Here is a 17,993-nt window from a genome sequence, read left to right as displayed (position 1 = left end):
GGATAAACTTGGGTTGTTTTCTTTAGAGGGAGAGAAGGTTGAGGGTAACCTGATAGAGGTGTATGAGGTGATGATGGCTACGAGCAGCATGGTTAGAAAGGAGGTATTCCCCTTATTCGAAGGGTCAATAAGAATGGGGCATCATTTTAAAGTGAAGGTTTAAGAGAGAATTTGAGGAAAACCTTTTCACCTAGAGGGTGGTAGAAGACTGGAAAGCACTGCCTGGGAGGTTAGTTGAGGTGACATTACAACTTTGGATGAGTACTTGAAGTGTCTTTATATTTAAATCTATGGTCCAGTGCAGGAAGATGGGACTAGTATAGATTTGGTATGTTTTGACAGTACATAGTCAGTGGGCCAAAGGGCCTCTTCAATACTGTATGATTCCATGATTCTTTCTCATTGCACAATACCCCGACTAGGATAGCCTGCTCTTTATTTGGTTCCTCAACATATTCCTCTAAAAACCATCATGCACAGACTCCAGGAAATCTTCCTCTATTGTAATGAATTTATTCAATATGTATATATATTAAAGTTATCCATGATTACAGGTGTACCCCTTGAGTATGCCTCTCTAATCTTCAGTTTGGTGCCTTCCCTTCTATTTGTACTACTGTTTGGCGAATTATAGACAATCCTCATCAATGTTTGCTACAGGTACTTCTTGGTATTCCTTATCTTCACCCAAACATCATGGTTTTCCAAGCCAAGTTCCTTCTTCACTATCACACTGAGTTACTAACAATGCTACCCCCTCTCCTTTCCCTAAATACTGAATACCCTTAGATATTCAGTTCCCATCCTTGGTCACATTGCAGCCATGTCTCAATAATTGCAACGACATTATAACTGCATGTATCCACTCATGTTATTAATTTGTCTACCTTATTGCAAATGCTCCACCCATTAAGACACATGACCTTGTACTTGTCTTTTTAATCTTGTTTATTGCTTTAGCTTTATCTGACGCTATGGCCCACTTGTTTCTCACATTGTTTTTTACCTTTTACTTTTACATCTTACTTTTCTGTCTTGCGCTTCTAGCCTTGTTTCCCATTTCTCTGCCTCCCTGTTCAGATTCCCATCCTCCTGCCATTCTACTTTAACCCCTCCCTCACAGCACTCGCAAACAGCACCTATAATATTGGTCCCAATCCTGCCCAGATGCAACTTGCCCTGTTTGTATGTACCCCTCACCTCCCCCGGTCTGAGTGCCTGAGAAATCTGACTCCCTCCCTCCCTCCTATACCATTTTCCAGTCATGCAGTCATCTGATATGACCTGTTACTTTTACAGTAACCACCACATGGCACTGGTAATTCTTCTGAGTATACTACTACCTTTGATGTCCAATTTTATAACTTATGTCCTAATTCCCACTTTTGGCTTTCAGGATCTCATCCTGTTTTTTAACCTATGGTGTTGGTACTGATATGTATTATTGTCACTTGCTGTTCACCCTTCCCCTTCAGAATTAGCTGCTTTTGATAAAAAAGGGTATTTTAGACAAAACCCTTCATGCGTCCAATGTATTCTTCTGCACTGACAGCCGTGACTACCTGAAGGGTCTTTGTGTTTTTCTAAATATCCATGGTCCTTTCCTTCTGAGTTTCTCTATCAGACTCATTCTTACGAACTCCAATGAGTGCCTTGAGTTGCCCTCTCAACTTCAAGCATTCTGCACAAATGTATCCCATCTTGTTACAAGAAGACACCTCGTCCTCACCTCCACCTTCAATGCTTTCCTTTTCTGATCTGAGGAGAAGACTTTGGGTCATTCCCAGATATCCATTCCTTTCCTTGGTTACTGGCCTCTTTTTCAATTACCCATTTCTATCCCTTTCAAATTTATAAGGGTGGTGGAAAACTATTTAGTTTATGGATTAACTTTAACAGTTGCAATACTTTGATCCTCAACATGGGCTCTCATAATGGAAGGCATTGAGTTTTTGAATTCTGCTGAAAGCTTCATACATTTTTCAGTTTCAGCTTCCAGTGCTTGTATCCACCTGTCAAATTACTTTGCCTGACCCTCCTGAATTCAATATAGGGCTGGGCTTGCTCAGGCTGTTTCCTTCAATTCCAGGAAACTTGTCTACATGCCTCAGGTACTAACTCATATGCAGCCTCGTTTTCTTTGCAGCATCATAATCCCAAGAAAAGTCCTCTAACAGTGAAGCATAAATTTCCTATGCTTTACTTGTCAACTTACTCTGCATGGGCAATGTCCATTCTTCCTTTGGTTCATTCATTTCTATTGCTGTTTTCTCAAAGGCGATAAAGAAAGGCCATTAGATATAGATCTTAGGAACAAACAGTATGGGGAGAAAGTGGGTACTAATCTTATTGAATAGTGGAGCAGGCTCGTAAAATCATAGAATCATAGACTCCCTATAGTGTGGAAACAGGCCATTTGGCCCAAAAAGTCCACACTGACCCTCTGAAGAGTATGGCTTACTCCTGCTCCTGCTTTCTGTGTTTCTAGTCTCTTGCATCAGGATCTTCCACATTTCAATAAGACCATCTATTATTCTCTTAAAGAAAGATAGAATGTTGATGGGAGTCCAAGGGTAGTTACTGTACCTTGTGTGCAGGTGTCCTCCAAAACTCCAGATGAAAGCCACAGCAAGGATGTTCTTGGCCAAGATATAGTTCTTGGGTAGGATACTGTCATCAAGGCGAGCACGCTGATGTTGTGATGTGACAATGGTCTGCTCTACACCTTCAACAGAAATGTTCATATCATTTGCAGCATCTTGTGTCCACTGGACATGGAAACCCATGAAGAGACTCCCCCTGTTGGATGGGAGCCAGATTCAAACTGGCTTCACCTAAAGCTCAACCAGGTTGCTAAGAGAGAGAGAGAGAGAGAGAGAGAGAGAGAGAGAGAGAAAGAGAAAGAGGATGGGCATGCTGAGCTGGTGGGAGGGGATTTGGAGGCAGGATAGGGATATTTGGTGGGGTCAGCATATTTGGGATTGGGGAAGTGGTAGCTGGCAGTGATAAGAAGTTCAATCAGTGCTCATTCTTCCACTGACGACAAGTGGGATATTGGCAGCTGATTCAAGGCTTTCACTACTGCCCAAATGTAGAAAGAAAATCTCAATCCACACTGCCTAAGTTGCACCTTATATATCATCCTGAAATTGAGCTTCACTCAGTACTTAACCCTCTGCTATCATAGAATCATACAGCGTGGAAACAGACTCTTTGCTCCAACTCGTCCATGCCGACCATGTTCCCAAACTAAACTTAAGACCATAAGACATAGGAGTGGAAGTAAGGCCATTCGGCCCATCGAGTCCACTCTGCCATTCAATCATGGCTGATGCACATTTCAGCTCCACTTACCAGCGTTCTCCCCGTAGCCCTTAATTCCTCTAGACAACAGAAATCTATCAATCTCGACCTTGAAGACATTTAGCGTCCCGGCTTCCACTGCACTCCGTGGCAATGAATTCCACAGGCCCACCACTCTCTGGCTGAAGAAATGTCTCCGCATTTCTGTTCTGAAATGACCCCCTCTAATTCTAAGGCTGTGTCCACGGGTCCTAGTCTCCTCGTCTAACGGAAACAATTTCCTAGCATCCACCTTTTCCAAGCCATGTATTATTTTCTACGTCTCTATTAAGTCTCCCCTTAATCTTCTAAACTCCAACGAATACAATCCCAGTATCCTCAGCTGTTCCTCATATGCTAGACCTGTCATTCCAGGGATCATCCGTGTGAATCTCCGCTGGACACGTTCCAGTGTCCCACATGCCTGCATTTGGCCCATATCCTTCCAAACATTTCCCATTCATGTACCTGTCCAAATGTCTATTAAATGTTGTAATTGTACCCATGTCCACAACTTCCTCTGGCATCCACATATAAACCACTCACTGTGTAAAAAGGTTGCCCCTCATGTCCTTTTACATTTCTTTCTTCTCTCACTTTAAAAATATGCCCCCTAGCTTTGAACTCCCCTATTCGAGGGAAAAGCACCTTATAATTCACTTTAAGCACCTTATAAGTCACCTCATGACTTTATAAACCTGTAAAAGGTCACCCCTTAACCTTCTGTGATCCAATGAAAAGTTGCAGGCTATCCAGCCAATCCTTATAACTCAAACCTTTCATAGCTGCAACATCCTGGTAAATCTTTTCTGAACCCTCTCCAGTTTAATAATATCCTTCCTATAGCAGGGCAACCAGAACTAGACACAGTACTCCAGAAGAAGTTTCAGCAATGTCCTGTACAACCTCAACAGGGTGTCCCAACTCCTATACTCAAAGGTCTGTGCAATAATGAAGGCAAGCATGCTAAACACATCCTAAACCACCCTGTCTTCATGTGACACAATGTAGAGAGAGCTCTGCTCTATATCTAACCCCATGCTGTTCCTGTCCTGGGAGTGTTTGATGGGGGACAGTGCAGAGGGAGCTTTACTCTGTATCTAACCCTGTGCTGTCCCTATCCTGGGAGTGATTGATGGGGGACAGTATACAGGGAGGTTTACTCTGTGCCTCACTTCTTACTCTCCCTGTCCTGAGAGTGATTGATGGGGGTACAGTGTAGAGGAAGATTTACTCTCTATCAAACCCCGTGCTGTCCCTATCCTGGGAGTGTTTGATGGGGAGACATTGTAGAGGGAGGTTTATTCTTTATCTAACCGCATGCTGTATTGCCCCTGGGAGTGTGATGGCGGTAGTGGAGAGGGAGCTTTACTTTCTATCTAACCCCATGCTGTGTTGCCCCTGGGAATGTTTGATTGCATCCATGGAATGTGAGGTGTTCTGTTCATTGTTTTACATCTCTCGTCTTTGTTGAGTCATTGATCTTACCTGCTGTGTCCTCTTGCTGTTGGTCACGTAACAGATGTTTATCAAGGAGAGCCTTAAGAATGTTTTTGAAGGCCATTACCTCTTGCAGGCCCTGTGCCACTTGGTTCTGTTGGATCATGCTGTAATCTGCTTGTTGGGTCAGTGCGGGGACACAATGCTGCTCCAGGAAAGCCATAGTTTTTGGAATAAGATCCTGTCCAAGTCGTGTAAACAGCTTGACAATGTTGCGAGGTACACTGTAGTTACTGTATATCTTCTCCACCAGGTTGGCCAACACAGCTTCCCACACGTGACTGCCCTGATAATGGACCATGTTACACCAGGTCACTGCTGAAGGAGGGGCATTGCTGAGGTCCGTCACTTCAAGAATGAGGGAAGTAGATTCTATGAAGGAGATTTGGTCCCCATTGGACAGGGTGAGGGATTGTTTATGAGTTAACAAACTGCTGATGGGGCCCAGCCAATCTAAACACAGTTCACCATCCAACACCATCCACCTGAGAGGCTCCGGGCAATGATAGGGTTTCACCTGAGGTGACTCAAACTCCTTGACAAGTGACCTGGCCTGGGACCAGCTCTTAATTTCACTCAGCCATTTGGAGACAATCCCGTTCTTCCAGGATTGATGATCCATGGCTCCCAGCAGCTCTTCTGTGGATAGGCTGTTTGGAAAACAAACAGAGACTTGCACAGTTCTGTATGAGGGGTCAGTACTTTCAGACTGATGTGCGGCCAACTTGGGCTCATTTCTGGCCAAAAGATTCAACGTCCTTGACAATGTTTTGTATGAGGTGGTCTTGCCACTGCCTGAACATCCAACCATAATCACTCCTTTGCTGACCTTTAATGTTTGGTAAAGGACAAGGATGTTATTAACTAGTTGCTTGGTCACATGATGGTCTGTGTCTGCCAGTTCCTTTTCAATGACAGACAGGAGTTGGGAATCAGACTCTAGATTATTAGATGGGATACAGGACTGTGAAAACAAGTCTGTCAATAAACCCTTCAGATTGAGGAGGTTCTCCTGGTCTGACACGGCTGGGAACAGAGTTAAAATAAGTGCTTTAAGGATTGCATGTTCTTCAACCAAGAGTATCGATTTAAAGACAGGTGCTGATACATTTCCACTGAACTCTTCTGACTCACTGGCTTTTCTTGTTGAATTAGTGATTGGTTGCTGAGATACTAACAGACATTGTTCGACACTATCTGACTTCACCCTACCTCTGTCAGAGACTCCCTCTCCTCTCTTCCCCTTCTGTTCATCCTGGCCTTCAGAGGCTGGAGGTTGGGGCACATTAGAAAATCTTTTGGATTGATTGTTGCTGGGTTCTGGGATCTTTGCCTGCAATGTTTGGTAGAGAACATCTGCTGCGATGTCTATGACTTTCTCCATCAGTGGTAGGAAGCAGCAATCTGTGATGGAACCTGAATCCTTTACCAGCTCGAAAATTGTAAGAACTTTTCTTGATAAATTAGAGGCCTTTAAAAAGCCAATGGAGGTGAGTTTCATTTCAATGATCACTTTTAGATCTGGCTCGATCACACTGACTGGCCTCAATGACAGCCGAAGGTTCTCGGGAATTGAGAGACTGGAATCAAATCTTTGAAGAGTTACAAAAGTACCGTAATTCACTCTGGCTGGTATGATGTTTCCTGCGAAGACAATACTTCCTAGGCTAGTTGGGTCAAATTGTCTCTGGCACTCAGAGCTCCAGGTATACCTGTAGCTGGTGTGCAAGTTCTCACAGTCTGTTACACTCACCAAACTAGTTCCAAACTTCTTCCTGTTAGGACCAGCTCTATAGTCTGTGTACGATCTATCGGAAATATCTTTTGTGGTTAATTCCCTGTAGGAATTCTGAATGCTGGTCAATTGCTGGCCCAGAACAGACAACATTCCCATTGGCAGACTGTCAGTGTTCTCCAACACCAACCAGGCACCTGATTGAATGGCACCATTAAAAATACGGTTGATGAATGCCAAGCTCATATCCTTGCAGCACTGGAAGATAACCAGTTGATATCCAAAAACCTGGGCTAAGTGTGAGATGGTTGAACTTTTGCCAGTGCCATAGGTCCCAATGAGAGCACATGGATTGAAGTTTTGAAGAGCAAGGATCATTGCAAGGCACATTTTCTCAGTTACTGGATTCTGCACACACACACTCTTTGGGCCGACGTACTCATAGTCATAATAGTAGTTATTGCCCAAGAGATTAATGTAACATCTTAGGCCAAACTTGGACTGGTTACTACCTGGCACTGAATGCCCAAAATGAGTGGTTGATGGTTTCAAGGATTCTCTCTTGGGAAATATCCAATTAAAGTCAAATTGATATTTTATGAATTTGTGCCACTCGAATGAAGCCTCGGATTGGATGTTTGAGGCAATGAGATTGTCAGAGATATCTCGGTGATTCATTGACTTGCAAATTAAACACTTCAGCAAGAACAGAACACGTGGGTTGTCAGCCTCCTGCCAGGAATGTTTGCAGAGCCCACGGACAATCATCACGAGTCTGTCGATCTTGGTGTTGTACAGAGTTTTGAACCATTCTTTACTGACTGATCTCTTGAGCAACACTTTTTTCACATCACTGAGCCAACAAAAGTCTTCAGCAATCAAGATGCACTGCACTGGGAAGCTATTGGCTAATTTTAAAATTGACTTCATCAACTGAGCCGCCTTGTAGGCTTCAGATCTGCCCGAGGATTCTAACACAATCTTACTGTTGATTTCCCTTGCCAAGGCTGTCCTCTCTGCTACACAGCTCTCCAGGGAAAGGAAGAGGCTTTGTTGTATCCGGAGTTCCAGGTTCCGTAACCAAGGGATGGTTTTAGGGATAGCTTCCAATCGTGGGGTCAAATTGACTCTTTCCTGCAGATCCCCATGAATTGCTAACACATTGACTCTAGGTGGGATTATCAGATTGGGACTGCTTATAACCTGATACTCAAGGTCTTGTATCCCCCTGAAACACTTTGTCACAAAAGGCAGCAGCTTTCGGGGATCAGAGCTCAGGGTCAGCAAATGCAACAAGTCATCATCACTCAGGAAGTATAGCCGTGAGAATTCTTGTCGGGCAGACTCCAGGAGGTGATTCATCTGGAGAATGATCTGTTCCATGGCCTCAATCCCAGTGCTGAAGATCATCCTGAGTGTCATCCCCTGGTATTTTTTAGTGTCTTGGGAGAGGATGACAGATAGGACTGAGGGGTTGCTGGATAGGGCTTGAATCACCCGGCGATACAATCCATCCACCTTTTCAATCTTCTTCATCTAGGAGACAAATATAAGAAAGCTTGTGAAGTATTAACTATCAGTCTATTCCTAGGATACAGAGAGCCCTGATGCTGACTGCTCCTTCACCCTCTCTTCTGCATCCTAACTTTGTGATCATCTTCTAGGCACAACTTTACCCTATTGCAGAAACTGAGCAAAGCAAGCTCTTTGTCCCAGGCACTGGTTTCCAACTCACAAGCCTTGTCAATCTGTTCCTGGTCAGGTGGTCAGCTGGAATATAGGTCTCTGATTGGAAAAATAGCACAGGACCCAGGTAACGACAAAGATCAGGGTATGCAGAAGCAGACAGCATTTAAGAGCCAATGCAGAAATAATGACAGGACATGGAAGTGAACTAGGACCAAACAGACAGTCCCTGAGACACACAAGGTTTTAGGAGATGCTCCAGGTCAGGGGAGGAGAGAGTGGGAGGTGACATAATGAGGGAAGTGATGAGAGAGGGAAGGTGTGAGTGATCTGTTGTGGGAGGGACATGAGGAAAGAGCTAACTGGACTAGTGTGGAATAGGAGAATGAGGAGAGCAGAGGGCATGAAGGAAGGAGGAGTGAGGAGGTGTGTGTGAGGAAAGGAGAGGGGAGGAAGGAATGAGAAGAGGGGGAGGAAGGAAGAAGAAACACAGGTGAGAACAGGTGGATGGAAAGGAACAAACTGAGCCTGGGTTCCTCTCTCCACTCTGCCCAGGGACATGCCATTCAGCTAGGGCAGTGGATGTATCTCTGAGATTAGAGTACCAGGTACCTCCTCAAAGTGACAGAGCAGCTTCTCTCACCTCATCTGATCTACAACACTCCAGACAATTAGTGATGGGAAATAAATAATGTCAATGACATGTCCTATGTATGAGTTACAAAACACCTACTCTTCCCTTTGATGGGGATGAAGTAGCAGACTGCTTCAGACAGCTAACTCATCACCTGTTGTGGTTCTGTTCGCCGAGCTGGGAATTTGTCTTGCATTGACACATGGTGGAAGGATTCGATTCTTTCGGCATTCATGCAGGAACCGGAGTTGTTCGTTTGTGGCACTTAGGCGGTTGGCATAGGATTCCCATTTCCTAGCTTGTCTTAGCGTCTCTCGCCCGTAGGTGTTCAAAGTTTGGTAGAAAATTTGTAGCTCGGGTGCTCGTTGTTGTGGTTCTGTTCGCCGAGCTGGGAATTTGTCTTGCAAGACAAATTCCCAGCTCGGCGAACAAAACTACGACAACGAGCACCCAAGCTACAAATCTTCTACCAAACTTTGCAAGACAAATTCCCAGCTCAGCGAACAGAACCACAACAACGAGCACCCAAGCTACAAATCTTCTACCAAACTTTTAACTCATCACCTTTTGGGATGATGTTGCTCTTTTGATGAGGTTATTCTGTCCTTTTTCTTTTCAGAGGGGTGATAAATGCAAAGGTTCCGATGTGTCTAGTTTGGATGGTTTTAGGGCCAATTTGATTATACCTAACATATACTGCCTCAGGCAAAAACCTTTCAAGTTTAAAAAAAAACTTGTACAATGAAAGGTGTGTGGCCAGTTCTCCCAGTTCAGTAGTTCTCTGGCTTGGTTTAGTTTGGTTTTAGCAGTTTGGCTGTTCAGAGCTGCTAATCAAAGAAACAGCTACATTGAAGATGATGTTCCATACTGAATCTCTCTCTCTGACATCTCTCCTGTAATAACCTGTGTTTGATTTTACCTTTTTTTGCCAAAGGGTGTTTATGGGGATGTTGCAAGTATTTGGAACAGCATCATTAAGTCACGATAGAGTCAATTGGGTTTCAAATAATTATGTTATTCTAAATTTGATTTTCTTTTGTTCGTGTATAAATAAATTGTTTTGTTTGAAGTTGAGTGGTTGGGCCTGCTGCCTCACTCTTGGAATACCCACGTTATACTACTTAAAACAATTAGAAAGGTTAGGGCCTGGGCTACCTTCCTGAAATGTTCTAAGGGGGTTTGGACTGGTCCATAACACCTGTACAAAAGTGAAAAACTGCTAATGCTGAAAATAAACACAGAGAAATAGAAGGGAGTGAAGAAAGGGAGAGGGTAGAGAGGAAGAGGGAAGTGAGGAGGCAGAACGACAAGAGGGAAGGAAATGAGAGAAACAGAGGTGGGAACTGGGGAATGGGCCGACTGGGCTTGGACACCCACTTGAATTTGCCCAGGAACATGCGATCCAGCCTGGACAGTGCGAATCTCTGCATATGGCTCTTTGTTTCAGAACTGTTCTCAAGAAGAGTCATACCGGACTTGAAATATTAACCCTGTTTATATCTGCATAGATGCTTCCAGAACTGCCTTGTTTCTCCAGCATTCTCCCTGTTTGTTTCAACTCCTTACCTGCTATATTTAACACTCTTCAACCCAACTCCCATAATCCTTTTCCTCCTTACCCTCCTTCCCAGAGGGTCCAAGGTTCTGGACTTTTGCTCTGTGGCTGGGAACTGAGTGCTTCACAGCTCCAAAGGTGAGGAAGATGGTCCCTCAAATCTTGTGTGAACAGGAGCTGCCTGCCTGACTGATGATGCTGAGATTGTTAGTTACGTCTCTAACCCATTTTCCTCTCTCAGGTTCTGTTCTGACCAGGGGCCACTCACCAAATTGGGATCTGGTTTCCGAGCATTCAGTTCCATCTCATAAAAGACCTGGTGAAGAAAGACCCACTTATCCTGGAACATTTTCCACAGATCCAGCAGCTCCCCTGGAGAATGACAGAAGAAGATATGGGAATACAAAATGTGGGAGAAGGACCGACAGGACATGGGTCTTTAGACCAAACAGATCATGTGTCAATTGGGTATCTCCATTTCTAGTTCTTTCACAATTGTTGATGCTGCTGTGATGTGAGGATTTTGTGTGTGTGTGTGTGTGTAATGGTTGTTGGTTATGTTTAGTGGGTGGAGATGATTTGGAAGGCAGCAGTCAGGTGTGGAAATGATAAGGATAGCAGTCGGACAATGGGGACAATGTAGCAATGATTTCACGGCAATGAGTTTGACCAGCACTGGACAGAAAGTCGGCCCTGGAGTTTTGGTTTTTGTGGTTGTGAGAGGGTTGATGATGGTGATATGTGCATTATGTTACTTACCAAAGTGCTGGATCATTTCCATAAGTTTCTCGGCTTCTTCCTGAATGTTTCCAGGTGCTGTCGTTGACACAATCATGCTCAGGGTCATCAAACTATCCTCAGTCTGCCATCTCACTCTCTCCATCTCTGGGTCAGACAGGTGAACGCATATCAGAATCAGAAGCTAGTCAATAACTCATCTCTTAGCCTCCCACTTTTCTCAATGTAATTGGGGGCGACACGGTGGCTCAGAAGAGGACGTGGAGGTCCTGGGCCTCCTTCACCGCCGCTCCCTCACCACCAGGCGCCTAGAGGAAGAACGCCTCATCTTCCGCCTCGATACACTTCAACCCCAGGGCATCAATGTGGACTTCAACAGTTTCCTCATTTCCTCTTCCCCCACCTCACCCTAGTTCCCAACTTCCAGCTCAGTACTGTCTCTATGATTTGTCCTACCTGCCTATCTTATTTTCCACCTATCCATTCCACCCTCCTCCCTGACCTATCACCTTCATCCCCTCCCCCATTCACCCATTGTACTCTATGCTACTCTCTCCCCACCCCACCCTCCTCTACCTTATCTCTCCACGCTTCAGGCTCTCTGCCTTTATTCCTGACGAAGGGCTTTTGCCCGAAACGTTGATTTTGCTGCTCCTCGGATGCTGCCTGAACTGTTGTGCTCTTCCAGCACCACTAATCCAAAAACAGTGATTAGCACTGCTGCCTCACAGAGACAGGGACCCAGGTTTGATTCCAGCCTTGGGTGACTGTGCGGAGTTTGCACATTCTCCCCGTGTCTGCATGGGTTTCCTCTGGGTGCTCCGGCTTCCTCCCACCATCTAAGGATGTGCAGATTATGTGGATTGGCCGTGCAAACTTGCCCATAGTGTTTAGGCATGTGTGGGTTAGGTGCATTAGTCAGGGTAAATGTACAGTAACAGGGTAGGGGAATGGGTCTGAGTGGGTTACTCTTTGGAGGGTCAGTGTGGACATGTTGGGTTGAAGGGCCTGTTTCTACACTGTAGGGATTCTAACAACCAATTTTATTCCATTTTATTCTTATAGTTATAGTCAGTTTCCTTCTCCTTAACTTTGAATGTGGTATCCAACAAACTCATCCTTCTCCATCAGCATTCATAGAATTCTATACAGTAACAGCACAGAAGCAGGCCTTTCAGCCTGTCATATCCATTCTGGCTCTCTGCAAGACCAACTCAGTTACTCCCTATTAAGAGCCATCACACTGACACAGTGCCAGGAATATGAGGAACTTCAGCTTCTTCCCCTCACCCACTTGATTGGTTTTTTGAAGCAAGCTACAAGCAGCAACAACTCAAATGTACATCAAACCTTTAATGTCATCAAAATTCCCATGTGCTTCAATGAGTTTTAACAAATGTAATTATCAAAGTATTTTCCCTTGAGCCATGTAAAGAAATATTAGTGTGTGTGTGCATAAATTTGGTCAAAGCTTTTAAGAAGCACCTTAAAAGAGGAGAGTTGGGGAGAGAAGCAGAAAGATTTAGGGAGTGAATTCCATAGCTTGGGCTCCAGGCAGCTGCAGGTTCAGGCACCGATAGTAAGTCAATTAAAAATTGAAGACAAAGAAATTCTGGAAATCACATAAGCTTAGCCAGTTTCTATGGAAAGAGAGCAAGCTAACCCTTCAAGTCCAGAAGACTCTTTATTAGAGATTCAATGCTAAAGGTAGTTATTTAAAATGATACATGAGAGATAATGACATGCACAGGGATCAGTGCTGCAATCACTGATTTCCATCATTTATAGAAACAATTTTTACCTACATTTTCAGATGGAATATAATGGGGATAAGATTATCTATTTCAGTGGAAGGAGTGGAGGTGCAAAGTATTTTTTAAAAGTGAGAGATTGGAAAGAGTTGAGGTCCAAAGAGACCTGGGTGTCCTTGTGAATACATCAACAAAGACTACCACACGAGTACAGCAAGCTGCTAGGAAGACTAATGAGATGTTAGCCTTTGTCACAACAGGGCTTTAGGGCAGGTGCAAAGGTGTGTTGTTGCTTTCGTACAGGGCCCTGGCGAGACTGCACTTGGAACATTGTGTGAAGTTCTGGTTGCCTTACTATAGAGAGAATGCAGCAGAGGCTGATTCCTTTGGTGGTGGGACTGATCTATGAGGAACCTTGCTTGGTATTCACTGATTCTTAGAAGAATGAGAGAGGTTGTCATAGAAATGTGTAAAATTCTTACAGGAATCAACATGATAGATGTGGGAAGTGTACGTGGAGTGGTGGTGGGGAGAGGGGTTGTGGGTGTGGGGGATATTTAGAACTAAGGGACTCAGGATAAAGGGCAGTCCACTTTGGAGTGAGATAAGGAACAATTTCACTCAAGGGGTGGTGAATCTTTGGAATTCTCTGTCCTAGAAGCTATGGAAGCTCAGTCACTGAGAAGATTCAAGACAAAAATTTGTAGGTTTGTAGTTACTGCTGATATCAATGGAGAGGGGAGTAATGCTGATGATCCCTGGAATGGTAGGCCTAACATATGAGGAACGGCTGAGGATCTTGGGATTGTATTGATTGGAGTTTAGAAGATTAAGGGGAGACTTAATAGAGACGTACAAGATAATACATGGCTTGGAAAGGGTGGATGCTAGGAAATTGTTTCCGTTAGGTGAGGAGACTAGGACCCGTGGACACAGCCTTAGAATTAGAGGGGTAAATTCAGAACAGAAATGCGGAGACATTTCTTCAGCCAGAGAGTGGTGGGCCTGTGGAATTCATTGCCGCAGAGTGCAGTGGAGGCCGGGACGCTAAATGTCTTCAAGGCAGAGATTGATAGATTCTTGTTGTCTCGGGGAAGTAAGGGCTACAGGGAGAATGCGGGTAAGTGGAGTTGAAGTGCCCAGCAGCCATGATCGAATGGCGGAGTGGACTCGATGGGCCGAATGGCCTTACTTCCACTCCTATGTCTTATGGTCTAATATGGCATTGAGGTAGATGATCAGTCAGGATCCAAATATACCACAGTAAGCTTGAGAGGCAGAATGGCCTACTACTGCTTGTGTGTTTCTATAAATTGGATTAAATTTCCAAATTCATATTTGTTACTCAATTGCGGGATGCAGATGATACTAGGTGGAGTGTGATAAAATACATTAATAAACTTGCAAACTGAGTATGTTATTGACAAGTAATCTTCAACATAGAAAATATGAACTGGTACACTTTGATAGGAAGAATATAGAAGCCACCTTCTCCCAGTGTTTGTGATGGCTCGTAGTCAATATAGCTTGAAGAGATGTGGTCATGATATCACTACTGTAACAGAGTGCATAATCTCAGAGCATATAAAGATCTCAACTCCATATTAACTCCATATTAACAGGAGGCTACTTGATGCATGACATACTGCTGAAAGTGTACTACTATCTGCCACTGAATAGAACATAGAACATAGAACAAAGAACAATACAGCGCAGAACAGGCCCTCCGGCCCTCGATGTTGCGCCGACCTGAGAATTATTCTCAGCTTGTCCCCCTATACTATCCCATCATCATCCATGTGCTTATCCAAGGAGTGTTTAAATCTCCCTAATGTGGCAGGCAGGGCATTCCACGCCCTTACCACTCTCTGTGTAAAGAACCTGCCTCTGACATCTGTCTTAAATCTATCACAGTGTTTGTAATTTTTATTAATGACTTGGAAGGGGGAGTCGAAGGGTGGGTCAGTAAATTTGCAGACGATATGAAGATTGGTGGAGTTGTGGATAGTGAGGAGGGCTGTTGTCGGCTGCAAAGGGACTTAGATATGATGCAGAGCGGGGCTGAGGAGTGGCAGATGGAGTTCAACCCTGTCAAGTGTGAGGTTGTCCATTTTGGAAGGACAAATAAGAATGCGGAATACAGGGTTAACGGTAGGGTTCTTAGTAAGGTGGAGGAGCAGAGGGATCTTGGGGTCTATGTTCATAGCTCTTTGAAAGTTGCCATTCAGGTGGATAGAGCTTGTAAGAAGGCCTATGGTGTATTAGCGTTCATTAGCAGAGGGATTGAATTCAAGAGTCGTGAGGTGATGTTGCAGCTGTATAGGACCTTGGTAAGGCCACATTTGGAGTACTGTGTGCAGTTCTGGTCGCCTCATTTTAGGAAAGATGTGGAAGCTTTGGAGAGGGTGCAGAGGAGATTTACCAGGATGTTGCCTGGAATGGAGAATAGGTCATACGAGGATAGGTTGAGAGTGCTAGGCCTTTTCTCATTGGAACGGCGAAGGATGAGGGGTGACTTGATAGAGGTTTATAAGATGATCAGGGGAATAGATAGAGTAGACAGTCAGAGACTTTTTCCCCGGGTACAACAGAGTGTTACAAGGGGACATAAATTTAAGGTGAAGGGTGGAAGGTATAGGGGAGATGTCAGGGGTGGGTTCTTTACCCAGAGAGTGGTGGGGGCATGGAATGCGCTGCCTGTGGGAGTGGCAGAGTCAGAATCATTGGTGACCTTTACGCGGCACTTCGATAAGTACATGGATAGGTGCTTAAGCTAGGACAAATGTTCGGCACAACATCGTGGGCTGAAGGGCCTGTTCTGTGCTGTATTGCTCTATGTTCTACATTCTATGTTCTATGTTCTATGTTCACCCCTCAATTTGTAGCTATGCCCACTTGTACAAGCTGAGTCATCATGCTAGGAAAAAGACTCTCACTGTCTACCCCATCTAATCCTCTGATCATCTTGTATGTCTCTATCAAATCCCCTCTTAGCCTCCTTCTTTCCAATGAGAACAGACCTAAGTCTTTCAGCCTTTCCTCATAAGACCTTCCCTCCAGACCAGGCAACATCCTGGTAAATATCCTCTGCACCTTTTCCAATGCTTCCACATCTTTCCCGAAATATGGTGACCAGAACAGTACACAATATTCCCAGTGTGGCCGCACCAGCGTTTTGTGTAATTGCAGCATGATATTGCGGCTCCGGAACTCAATCCCTCTACCAATGAAACCTAACACACTGTATGCCTTCTTGACAGCACTGTCCACCTGGGTGGCATCTTACAGGGATCTATGTGTATGGACTCCAAGATCCCTCTGCACATCCACACTACCAAGAATCTTTCCATTGACCCAGTACTCTGCCTTCCTGTTATTCTTCACAAAGTGCATCACCTCACATTTAGCTGCATTGAACTCCATTTGCCACCTCTCAGCCCAATTCTGCAGTTTATCCAAGTCCCCCTACAACCTGTAACATTCTTCCAAACTGTCCACTACTCCACTGACTTTAGTGTCATCTACAAATTTACTAATCCATCCACCTTTGCCTGCGTCTAAGTCATTTATAAAAATGACAAACAGCAGTGGTCCCAAAACAGATCCTTGTAGCATACCACTAGTAACTGGACTCCAGGCTGAATTTTTTCCATCAACCACCACTCGCTGCCTTCTTTGAGAAAGCCAGTTTCTAATCCAAACTGCTAAATCACCCTCAATTCTATGCCTCTGCATTTTCTCCAACAGCCTACCATGTGGAACCTTATCAAAGGCTTTAGTGACATCCATGTATAACACGTTAACTGTCCTACCCTCATCTACATGCTTGGTCACCTTCTCAAAAAACTCAATCAGGTTTGTGAGACACGACCTGCCCTTGACAAAACCATGTTGACTATCTGAAATCAAATTGTTGCTTGATAGATCATTATAAATCTTATCTCTTATAATCCTTTCCAAAACCTTTCCTACAACAGAAGGCTAACTGGTTTATAATTACCTGGGTCATCTCTACTGCCCTTCTTGAACAAGGGCACAACATTTGCAATCCGCCAGTCCTCAGGTACTAAACCTATAGACAATGACGACTCAAATATCAAAGCCAATGGCTCTGCTATCTCCTCCCTCGCTTCCCAGAGAATCCTCAGATAAATCCCATCTGGCCCAGGGGACTTGTCTACTTTCACTCCTTTCTAGAATTGATAACACCTGTTCATAATTAACCTTGATCCTTTCTAGTCTAATATCTCGTACCTCATTCTTCTCCTCTACAATATTCTCCTTTTCCTGAGTGAACACCGATGAGAAATATTCGTTTAGCACCTCTCCGATCTCTACAGGGTCCACAATCAACTTCCCACCTCTGTCTCTGATTGGCCCTATTCCTACCCTAATCATCCTTTTATTCCTCATATACCTATCGAAAGCTTTAGGGTTCTCCTTTATTCTATTTGCTAAAGACTGCTCGTGTCCTCTCTTTGCTTTTCTTAACTCTCTCTTTAAATCCTTCCTAGCTGATCTGTAACTCCCCATCGCCTCATCTGAACCATCTTGCCTCATCAACACGTAAGCCTCCTTCTTCTGCTTAACAAGAGATGAAATCCCTGTAGTAAACCACGGTTCCCTTACCTTATCACTTCCTCCCTGCCTCACAGGGACATACCTATCAAGGACATGCAATATCTGTTCCTTAAACCAGCTCCACATTTCCATTGTCCGCAACCCCTGCATTTTGCTACCCCATTCTATACATCTTAACACTTGTCTAATAGCATTATAATTGCCCTTGCCCCATCGATAACTCTTGTCCTGTGGCATGTACCTATCCCTTTCCATCGCTAAATTAAACATAACTGAATTATGGTCACTCTCTCCAAAGTGCTCACCTACAACTAAATCGAACACCTGGCCTGGTTCATTACCAAACACCAGATCCAGTGTGGCCTCCCCTCTTGTTGGTCCTTTGACATACTGTGTCAGGAAACCCTCCTGTACGCATTGGTCAAAAACGGATCCAGCCAACGTACTAGAGTTATTGCATTTCCAGTCAAT

At 44.3% G+C, this 17,993-nt stretch overlaps 1 protein-coding gene across 1 annotated transcript in view; it reads right to left on the bottom strand.

Moving 5' to 3' along the window:
• dnhd1 (dynein heavy chain domain 1) overlaps positions 1-17,993 on the bottom strand; it is a 283,483-nt gene that overhangs the window by 182,891 nt on the left and 82,599 nt on the right. The window contains exons 17-20 of the mRNA XM_072576637.1: positions 11,212-11,337; positions 10,721-10,824; positions 4,831-8,113; positions 2,587-2,725 (exon numbers count right to left, since the gene is read on the bottom strand). Of these exons, the coding sequence (XP_072432738.1) occupies positions 2,587-2,725; positions 4,831-8,113; positions 10,721-10,824; positions 11,212-11,337 (3,652 nt within the window). The remainder of the gene's footprint in view (positions 1-2,586; positions 2,726-4,830; positions 8,114-10,720; positions 10,825-11,211; positions 11,338-17,993) is intronic.

This window comes from Chiloscyllium punctatum, chromosome 9, assembly GCF_047496795.1.
Source record: "Chiloscyllium punctatum isolate Juve2018m chromosome 9, sChiPun1.3, whole genome shotgun sequence".
NCBI lineage: Eukaryota > Metazoa > Chordata > Chondrichthyes > Orectolobiformes > Hemiscylliidae > Chiloscyllium > Chiloscyllium punctatum.
This window is presented reverse-complemented; position numbering and strand designations above follow the sequence as displayed.